We start from the raw sequence: 11,540 nt of genomic DNA on the forward strand, positions 1-11,540 counted from the left end.
GACATAGTCCGTATTACATCTTAGAAGTCTGCCGACCTTCTCAGGAGAACGATCTATATCTCGGCGAAAGTAGGCAAGAACAACGTTAAAAATAAAATCGAATAAAATTAAACGTTAAAGAATATTATTAAAAAAATTACAAACATTAGGATAAAGTGCATACTCTACCTTTTTAGTTATCATGTTTTTTGTTTGTAGCATGTACCCTATAATAATAATTCACGGGCTTAATTACTCGAGTGTTGGGATGTTGATCTGGACAAAGTGCAAAAAAAGAAAATTAAAGTATCATCATTAGCAGCAAATAATGAGATGGAAACAAAAATGGATTTGATCTTTTACAATTAGAATATTCTTAAAAACAACTTACATATCGTTATTTTGTTATGCTTCCATGAAAGCTAATAGTTGTCTCCTACCACAGCAGATTCAGTAGGTTGGACCCGCTAAGAGACCATGCAAAGAAGGGCATAAAAATAAAGTTATATAGGCTTTAGCAAACCTAGTTGTGGAGGGAATTTTCATATACGTTGCCAGTATCTGAACCACAATTCAAAATTCTTGTTTATCGATACTTTGCTCGGTCGTAACCATATTCCACTTATCTATAAATTAATTACTAAATTGAAAAAAAAAAAGTTTAGAAAAAATACATTTTATATTTCTGAACACTTCAAAACGGTCTAATTTTATCCTTTGATTAAGTTATTTTTTTTCTTTTTTTAATTTTATCCTCTCTATTTTTTCTCCTCCTCTTTTAAAATTTTAGTTCTCTCTCTCACTACCACGTCCACGAGTGACCACGACCGACAGCAATGGAAAATTTATGAAATGAAAATAACATTTCTTTCTTGAGAATCAACTTTAACGACAAAGAAATAGATTTAACGAAAAATCGCATCTGTAAATAGATTTAACAACGATAAAAAATTTTGAAAAGTATTACTAGAATGTGAATAACTATCTAATATCTTTTATTTGTTGTTATTATTTATTAATTATTTGATTACTTCACATATTATGACACTTACATACAAAATTTTAATAATAATTTTTAAATTATATTCAAAATAATACCGATAAATATTAAAAACATATAAACTTATTTTAACTCCACATACTCGTTCAACAATATATTGTTTTATTTCTATTGTTATATCGCGTTTATTACCACATCACGTCGAGAGAATATCATTTAATTTATTTATACCATAAATATACTTAATATAAAATTAATTTATTTTTACACAGTAATTTTAATTAAAATAAAAAATACTCTCTCACATACTAAAACATACTTTGCCCGTTTGCCGGTCTCTTCTGCCTAAAACAAACTTGCTATTCTGATGTTTTAACTCTTCTTCTATTCTATTTTTATATACTCACTTCTGTAAAAGTTTTTTTCAATCTCTCCATTATTTATTTTTTGAAGCTGTTAATACTTTTCAAAAGGTTTCAATTTAATGTTTGAAAATTTTGCTTCTTGAAGCCAGATTCTTGTTGTGTATGTGGAGCAGACATGCACATAAAAAAGGAGAAGCATGCAGTTGTGAATAAGAAGAAAGAATGCACATATGTGGCACGTATCCAATAAAAAATGCGATCCTCATCTTTTAGTTAGTAAAAAATGCGACATTTCATATAGTTTCTTTTTAAAAATAGTTTATAAAAGATGATTTTTTAAAAGTGGTAACATTTATGTTTGGTAGATTAAATTAAAAATAATTTTTAATAAACATAAATAACAACAATTACATTTAGTAAAATAATTTTTAAAATTTAAAAAAATTCTATTTTAGTACTTTTAAAAGTATTTCGATCTTTTAAAAGTTGAAAGCACAAGCACATAATTTTCTTGATTTACCAAACACAAAATGAGGAGTTTAAACTTTTAAAGAGTACAAACACTTCTTGAAAAAATTTACCAAATCAAAACGTACAATTCAAAAACATCACATTTGTATAACCTATTTCTAAATATTTCATTTTAAAAACTAGAAAAGAAATTTTTTTTTTTGTGCATGAAAATTTCTATAAAAAAGAAGGTAATACATTTAGAGAAGTAGAATGATGGCGAGAGAATACAATAATATAAGAAGGGATTTATGTAATTTTGGTAAGTCCTATATATTCATTATGTTTGTTTAACTGTAGTTAGATGCGGATTCTCCCATATTGCTTTCCAAATTCTTGGTCCTGCTCTATTTTCTGTGGTTCCTCCTAAGAAAACAAATAATTGAAATTCTACTTCGTTTGGCCAAACATTATACTTACCAACTAACTAGCTTTGAACACTCCATTTCTCTCCTTATAAATAGGAACACACGTTACCATCCTCTCTTCAAACATCAGCTCTTCAATTCCTCCGAGTCTTATTAGAATAGAGCCCGCTCACCCTGCCTCATTCAAAAACCTTCTTATATAAATATAATGGCATCGAGTTCAATGTCATCTTCAGGGTCATGGAGTGCTAAAGACAATAAGGCCTTTGAAAGGGCATTGGCGGTCTATGATAAGGACACCCCTGACCGGTGGTACAACGTTGCTCGCGCCGTTGGCGGAAAAACTCCCGACGAAGTTAAGCGCCACTACGAACTTCTCCTCCGAGATGTTGGCTACATAGAATCTGGGCAAGTGCCATTTCCAAAGTACAAGACAAATGGAGGCTCTAATTAGCTCAAAAGAGGTCAAAATAAGCATATTTTAGTAAATTCTTGAATCATGTTATTTAGCCAACAGTTTTATAACCAATATATAGCTAATTATATACACAATTATTTTAACGATAATTAATAAATATTAAATAAAATAATTTAAAATTATTTGAATTGATTTTTTATTATCTTTTAAATATTATTTTGTAAATAACTCTTGCATTGGCAACTTTTTCCTTGTTTGTCTCTTTCTTTCAGTTGTAGGCTGGGAAACCTGAAGCACAATTGACCAATTGGCAGTGACAAGAAAGAATTTATGCGTTTTTTCTTTGCAAATAGCAACATTTATAGGACCATATATAGGTGTAATTTTATTCCAAGTACTATAGCAGTGGAGTATAGGTCATAAGAATCAAGTACATTGATTCCCTGTTCTACTTTAATTTATTTTCAATCAAACAAGGATAAATAAATATCCTGATTCAAATCATTAATAAAGATATAATTTTTATGTACATCAAATGTGTCTCTTGAACTAGTTAATAACTTATTTGATATTTATCTGACACACATGATTTTTATGTTATAGTGACTCTTGATAAGAATAAAAAATACTTCTCTTAACATATTTAGACAAGAGAATTACAAGAGATTTTGTTCATATTTGAGCCTCATGTGTATTGCGACACAAAAGGGACATCAAAGCCAAGATAAATACTCCTAGAAACACTAGAGTTTCCAACAAATTTACTGGCGAAATTTTCACCCCATGCTATCTACAGATATTGTGTGCCTTTAAAATGGTGTTTGTAACTTGTTAACAAAGGATTTTGAAAATCTGTCACTATTTATTGATAGACTACTGTTCATCTCATTACCAACTTACGACGCATCTAGAATACCGAAATGAGAAATTAAAAATTTTCACAACAACGACTAAAGGAAAAAAAACTTATTGAGGTTGATTACATGAATTATAGGTCATTATTGAGTTCTATTATTAATTTCACACAATATTAAAACGGAAACTAAATTACCTTTTTTTAAGAAGAACTTTAGTTTTTTTATTGTACACATCAAGATATCAATAATACTCTCTCTTATAACCCAAAAAGATACTCTTTTCTCTTACACATAGGAAAACATTCAAAAAAAAGAAAATTCTCTAATGCTCTCTCTGGATAGCAACATCAAATTAGAAAATGTTCATGCATGACCCAAAAAAAGTCTTTACTGATAATTATATAATTGTTAAAATTTTTTAGCAATAAAGCATAAAATGGCTAATGTGTAATTGCCGATAAATACATTAGTGGTGGCTATTGTTATTGTCGATAAAATTAAAACAAATAGCCACTAAAAACAATTTTCCGAGCATTGAAACAAAATAAAACCACCCCAACCACCAAGTTGGGTCAGCTATGCCCAGTCGGGTTTCATAACCTGCCACTCGACCTGACTTGAAGAACACTAAAAAACTCTCAACTCTCGAAAATATAATCCCGCAAGTTGAGCGGAATTTAACCTCACACAAGGAGTAACAACCCTCCTACTAAACGACCTGCAACGTACAGAACCTCACACTCTTAAACGGCCATCTACCGTAGTGCATATATATATAAATATCCACTCTACTCAGGTAATTTTCAAATCCAAGTTAATTTCACTCTGCTCATTTATCTGCTGACTTTTTCTTGTCATTGTTTCACACAATCAACCTGTAAGGGGAGTAAAGTTCAAGATGACAACAACAACAAGAAAATGATAGTAATACACGCAAATTATCTCCCACTTTTACTCACCTTCCCACCTAGACCCATATTCACCTAAAGAGTTAGATTCCCAAATCCTACAGTTAAAAACATCCATCTATCACAATGTCTCTTTGGCATATTACCATCAAGACAATATGATGTTTTGATTAACCAAACAGTTTTTCGGCTGCGTTTGGTTCTGAGAATAGAATAAGACAAATACACTAAAAACAAGATAAAAAAGACAAGAGACATAAAAGTTAGTGTTTTGTATTTTGTTTGGTGATAAATTAGAATAAATTATAAAAGTCTAATTTATTCTCATTTTTTCATTCAAAAAATTTAGGAAGAAAAATATATATAATAATAAAAAATATAATTATAAAAAATTGACAAGAATAATAAATGAAAAAATGAAAAATAAATTGTATTCTTGTTATTGTCTCTGGGTCTTTTCTGTCATGATAGATACAAAATACACTAATTCAGTATCTCTGGACACAATATCTTTATCTATATTTTATCTGTCAAATACGATTTTGTGGCTCTATGTTAAAATTGGTGAGTTCAAGGAAAAATGGAAGGGAAGAACCTCACGAAGCTTGATGCAGAGAAGAGTATGTGCAACTCCACCACTCTTGCACTTTCACATTCTGATTGCAAAAATTGCCTCTAATATTATATATTCAGCTATATATAATAGCTTCTAAACTAAGTTGCACAACTAATTATCTAATTGGTATTTTAACAAATTAATTTACTAATAGAATTTGTTCTCATCAGCACTTCCTAACTAGTTACTATTATACATGACTAATAATTAGTTCAGGTAACACCCCCTCTCAAACCAGAATCGGTGACATTCACCCTTCTGAGTTTGCTGCAACATTTCTGAAATATGGTGGGAGCCAATGCCTTAGTTAGCACATCAGCTGTTTGATTAGTTGTGGTGATTGGCAGCAACTTGATTATTTGTTCTTGCCATTTATCCCTCACTACATGATAATCCATATCTATGTGCTTAGTTCTCTCATGAAACACCGGATTAGCCACAATATACATTGCTGATTGGCTGTCACAGTACACTACAATCGATTTGTCCAGCTTCACTTGCAAGTCTTCTAGAATGTAAGTAATCCACTGTGCTTCCCTAGTAGCCATGGCAAGGGCCCTGTATTCTGCTTCACACGATGACACTGCCACTGTATTTTGCTTCTTACTTTTCCATGATACAATAGATGTTCTTATGAAGAAACAATAGCTCGATATAGATCTTCTAGTGTCTGAGCATGTACCTCAGTCGCTGTCCAAGAAACTAATAGGCTCTAAATCTGTTTGAGATGAGAACATCAATCCCAATGCTGGCTCATTCTTGAGATATCTGAGTACCCTTATGACTGCTTCAAAGTACTTGTCAGTAGCATAGTCCAAAAATTGGCTTAGTCTTCCAACTGCATACCCTATATCTGGTCTTGTATTGGTTAGATATAACAATCTTCCAACTAGTCTTCTATACTCTGCTACTGAGCTTAGAGGAGTTCTGGTACTCTTTGTCAATTTGATGGTATAATCCATTGGAGTTGACACTGCCTTGCCTTCCATTAACCCGTAGTCTTTGAGGAGGTCGATGCAATACTTCCTTTGACAAATCGCAATCTCCCTCTTGCTTCGAACTACCTCTAACCCCAAAAAAATTGTAAGTCCCCAATGTCCTTGATTTTGAAGAGGTCATGCAGGTGCTGTTTGAGAAAGGTAATTTCATTCAAATCATCTCCAGCCAATATTAAATCATCTACATAAACTAAAATAGCGGTGAATCTGCCATTAGATGACTTGGTGAAGAGACTATAATCATGTCTTGATTGAGAATATCCAGCACTAAGTAGAGTGGTGCACAATTTGGTGTTCCATTGTCTGCTGGCTTGTTTTAAGCCATAAAGGGAACGATCTAATTTGCAAACTAAGTCTGGTGAGGGCAGAGCAAGTCCTTGTGGTGGGCGCATATATACTTCCTCAGTTAAGTCACCATGCAAAAAAGCTGTGTTGACGTCCAATTGATGAACGAACCAGCCCCTCACTGCAGCAATTGACATAAGAATTTGGAAGGTGTTCATCTTAACCACATGACTATATGTCTCGAAATAATCTACTCCAGCAGTTTGGGTAAATCCCTGAGTAACCAGCCTGGCCTTGTGACGATCAACCGAACCATCAGGCTTCAGTTTTAGCCTAAAGACCCATTTGCATCCCACAGCTTTCTTCCCATTAGGAAGTTTGGTAAGAGTCTAAGTTCTATTTTCTCTTAGAACAGTCAATTCAGAATTAATAACCTCCTGCCAACTAAGATCACAGATAGCCTCAGAATAACATTTTGGCTCTTTGTGTTTAGGTTGAGAAGTGTGTGTGGTAGATAAAATGGTAGAAGCATCAATGGGAAGAAGGGAAAAAGGTGATATTGACTCAAAAAACATAATTGTGGACTAATAAAAAAAATTTGCTGTTTGCTCATGTAGCATGTTTTCAAAATTTTCAAAAAAAAAAAAAACTGATGAAAATTATGTGAGTTAAGACCTGAATTTGAGGAACAATTGTTGTATGAATCCACTGACACAATAGGCATGCAATGATACTCCTCTAAATATGCAGGACGCTTTCTATCTCTTGTAGATTTCTTAATAACATGAGGTGTCTCAGATGCAGTACTAATGAATGGTGAATTATTCGACCTTACGGATGCAGGTAAGCATTTAGATATGTCAAGCTCACGATGATGCATTAGAACTAATTGATTAGGTGATAGTGATGTATAAGGATTAATGCTACTATGAGATTCAGGAAATGGATCATCAAATGCAAAATTATGTAATGTGGATGGTCTAGAATTTGTGACAGTGTCATTTGTTTTTGAACTTTCCAATGAAAATGGAAATATATTTTCATAAAAGAATACATCCCTTGAGATTAATATATTTCTACTTGTTATATCACATAAAACATATCCCTTAACACCTTCTTTAACATCCAAATGTACACATTTGACTGCCTTTTGTTATAATTTGGATCTATATGCTAATTTTGTTGAAGCAAATCCTAGACATCTAAACACCTTAAGGTAAGATATGTTAGGTGGTTTTCCTTTTAAAATCTCATAGGGAGAATGATTTTTCAATAAGACACTGGGAATTCTATTGATGACATGAACTGAATGCCTTATTGCAAAATTCTAAAGTTTCTTTGACATGTTAGAATGAAACATCATATTCATGGCTCTAGCAACTTCTAAAATATGTTGATGTTTCCTTTCTACAATACCATTTTGTTGGGGAGTTTCTACACAAGTGTTTTGGTGTATGATGCCTTTGGATGTATAGAATTTATTCAATTTAAATTCATGTCCATTGTCAGTTCGGATTTTTTTAATTGTCACTCCAAATTGAGTTTCAATCATTTTGACAAAATTCTTGACTAATTCACTAGCTTCACTTTTCAATTTCATAAAGTATAACCAAGTGAATCGACTTTTGTCATTGACAATAGTAAAAAAATATCTAAAACCCGAAGTAGAAATAGTATTGATAGGACCTCAAATGTCAATGTGTACAATATCAAAGATATTCATGCTCATAAAGATTCTTGACATAAACGACAACCGCTTTTGCTTTGCATAATGGCAAGAATCACAAAGCTTATTACATATTGAAAAATTCAAGTTTTTGTATTCTCTTTTCATAACAGCAATCCTATCATTTTGTAAATGTCCTAATGTAAGATGCCACAGTGCAGAATGCTCTATTTGTTTGTGCTGTGCAGACAGTGTAGATGCTAAAGATGTGGATGTAGCTTGTGATGTAGTTTGAATAGGTGTTAGGTCCTCAAAAGCATAGAGTCCTCTCCTTTGTTCAGCTACACCAATTGTTCTCTTGGTAGTCTTGTCCTGGATTTCACACTCATTTTCATAAAAAATCAGTTTGCATTTTAAATTTGCTGTTAGTTTTGATACTGATATCAAATTGAATTTAAAGCTTGGAATATAAAAGACATTTAGCAAACAAAATTGATCAGAGAACACAACTGTGCCTGCCATCAAACAACACCACATCCTCTGGTGGCCGTTGGATTGAGCCATCAACAAATTTTATCTTGTTTTTGGATTTCAATGTTCTCCACATATCTCTTTCCCATTTTTGAAAATTATTTCCTACCAAAGTAACTGTAACTATGGCTGATTCTGGATTTTCCCCAGGATGTAAAAAATAAGGACTTACCAGTTCCAAAGCTAACTTTATTTGAGCTTTGTTTGCATTTGACTGATTCATCGTATTGATTTGATTCACCAATGCAGCTAATGCCTGTACATCTACTGAAGAGAACGACAAATTTGTTCGAGGTTCTATCGCTTCTTAATCGCAAACCCTAATTTGAGATTCAAATCAATGAATCAACATTGATGCTGATTCAAAGAGCTTCTTTCCTCGATCTCGCTGATCGGAAATATTTGTCTATGCTGAATCGGTGCACGACAACACAAGAATTTAGATGAGAAGAACGAAGAATAAGAAGGAGAAGAAAGGAGAAGAAAAATCGAAGAATCTTGAAGGAAAAACGAATTCACAAGAAGAAGAGAATCAAGAGTTTGTTTTATAAGCTTCTTTCGAATTTTCTCAACCATTCACTGTGATTTTCCTTCCACGCTCACTGCACCATGTTAAAATTGGGAGTTCAAGGAAAAATGGAAGGTGAGAACCTCACGAAGCTTGATGCAGAGGAGAGTATGTTCAACTGTCACAACTCCATCACTCTTGCACTTTCACATTCTGATTGCAAAAATTGCCTCCAATATTACATTTTCAGCTATATATAATAGCTTTCTAAACTAAGTTGTACAACTAATTATCTAATTGGTATTCTAACAAATTAATTTGCTGATCACTTACTAATAGAATTTGTCCACATCAGCACTTCCTAACTAATTACTGTTATACATGACTAATTAGTTTAGGTAACACTCTGTGTCTCTATTTCAGTGTCTCATGCCTGTAAACAAACGCACCATTAGTTACATTAACTCACACTAAAGTCATCAACAATGTCCCATGCTTATAAAAAAATACACTAACCCACACTAAAGTCATCAACAGACTTTTGCTATTTCTCTCCAATTCTCAACAGATTTTGCCTATTGAATTTGACATCAGAATGCCTTGTAAATACTCTCAACCGTTGTCCTAGGTAAGACAATAAGGTTGCATACGAATCAGATTAAATATGTCCCAAATTTCGATTCGATCTGTACTTAACTCATCGGATTGAATCTAATATTCGCACTTTTTTAAGTTTAGATCCGATCCGATCTATAAATTTACATATAAGATTTCGGATATATCCGATTAAAAAATATAAAATATTCTTAAATTTTCAAAAATTAAGAATAAATAAAACAAGTTCAAATACAACCAACCAAAAAGTAAGAAAAAATTCAAAAAATTAAGAAAAACATAAAAAATTCAAACAGAATGATACCAAAAATTAAGAAAATAATCAAATAAATTCTCTTCTTCCAAACCAACAAGCAAAACCATAATTCAAACAATAGTATAGAAGGTTAGAGAACTAAAATTTTCTAATAGTACTAAATAAATTTAATCTAATCTAATAGTTTGTAAATTTAAAAGAAAAAAAATTAATCAGTTCCAGAACTTAAACGAAAGAAAAAACAAAAGCAAAAGCCAGACGAAAAAGAAGTAGTAGAAGCAGAAGCCAAAAAAAAATTAGTAATAGAAGCAGAAGTCAAAAGAAGCAACCGAAGTAGAAGCAGCATCTAAAAGAATAAGAACAAAAAAAAAACTGGAACAGAAGAAGCAGCCAAAGTAGAAGCAGAATCCAGAATCCAAAACAATGACAATGAATCTCAAAGAACATTTGAACAGAAGCGGTGAATAGAGGTAAGGAGAAGATTGGCGAGCAATAGGAAGCGAGGAGCGCGACCGAGGAACGTCAGCGGTGAGCAATCTAGCCTACAGCATGGTGGCGCAAAGCATGGACAAGGATGATGGTGATGTTCAGTGACGGTGAGTTGGAGAGGGAATGAGGTGAGATTCTGACTGAGGCAGTGAGGCGTCGAAATGAAGAAAGAATCTAGGATTTGTTTGCTAGGTTATATTTTTATTATTTATTTATTTGTTGCGGATATGAGGTATCCATTTTAAATTCGCTATCCGATCCAATTCGATGACTATACAGATCGGATCTTATCCGCAATTTTCAAATCAAATCTGGATAAATCACTGCAGACCTACAGTTCAGGTTCGATCCATGATCACCCCTAGTCCTAGGAGCATTTCAAGAGCAGCTCATTAGCTTTGGACCACCCTCACGTCAGGTCCAACCTTCTTCGTCAGTTCGAGTAAAATACCTTTGAAAACAAAAAATAATGATAATTTATAGTTAAGTGCTTTCATTTACATTCATCAGAACTAGAAATTAGCATATTAATTACCAACAGATTTTAGAGACGAATTTTAATTGTCGGGATTATCAACAAATTTTGTGACGGATTATTTTGTCAATAACGAAGGAGATGAATTTGTGTTATGTTTAACGATGAAAAAGAAAGCCAAATAATCCATTTTTATTTACCGTAAAGAGGCTTAATAATTACAAAATTAAGAACCAATAATATATATAAGCTACACAAGAAAAGACCATTTTTCCTGTTATTAACCAAGAGAGTTTTTTACGTGTATTTACAATAAGAAAGTTAGAAAACTAGCTAAAACCTTAAAAGCATCTCAGAAAAGTGAGACTTTTGCCTTTCTAATAATTAAAAGGAATAACAATCTCTGTCGTTAAAGTGTAAAGATTTTCAAGAAAGTATGAATGATGTACTGATGTACATATATGGTCAACATATTAATAGAAAAAATATGGAGCATTTTGGCCTATACTTTGGAATATACTACTTTGCTATATCCACATTATTGGCCTACTTGGTGGATATTGGAAAAATTAGTTCCATAGAAGTTGAGATATATAATCAAGTTGCTACCACGTAGTAACATAGCCATGGTACCGGCCTCTAAAATATGATGCTTTTATAAGCTTTATATATCCTTATTCCAAAAGGAAAAATGGA

General features: G+C 32.5%; 1 protein-coding gene across 1 annotated transcript; it reads left to right on the forward strand.

The window, feature by feature from the left end:
- Positions 2,331-2,686, forward strand: LOC107648481 (protein RADIALIS-like 3). Its single transcript, XM_016352328.2, has one exon. It carries the CDS (start codon positions 2,431-2,433, stop codon positions 2,674-2,676), a length of 246 nt encoding a protein of 81 aa, XP_016207814.1. The 5' UTR covers positions 2,331-2,430; the 3' UTR covers positions 2,677-2,686.

The sequence above is a fragment of the Arachis ipaensis genome, chromosome B06 (genome assembly GCF_000816755.2).
Source record: "Arachis ipaensis cultivar K30076 chromosome B06, Araip1.1, whole genome shotgun sequence".
In the NCBI taxonomy this organism is placed as follows: Eukaryota; Viridiplantae; Streptophyta; class Magnoliopsida; order Fabales; family Fabaceae; genus Arachis; species Arachis ipaensis.

Coding starts and splice junctions, on each gene's coding strand:
- LOC107648481 (XM_016352328.2), top strand. CDS start 2,431: ATGGCATCGAGTTCAATGTCATCTTCAGGGTCATGGAGTGCTAAAGAC.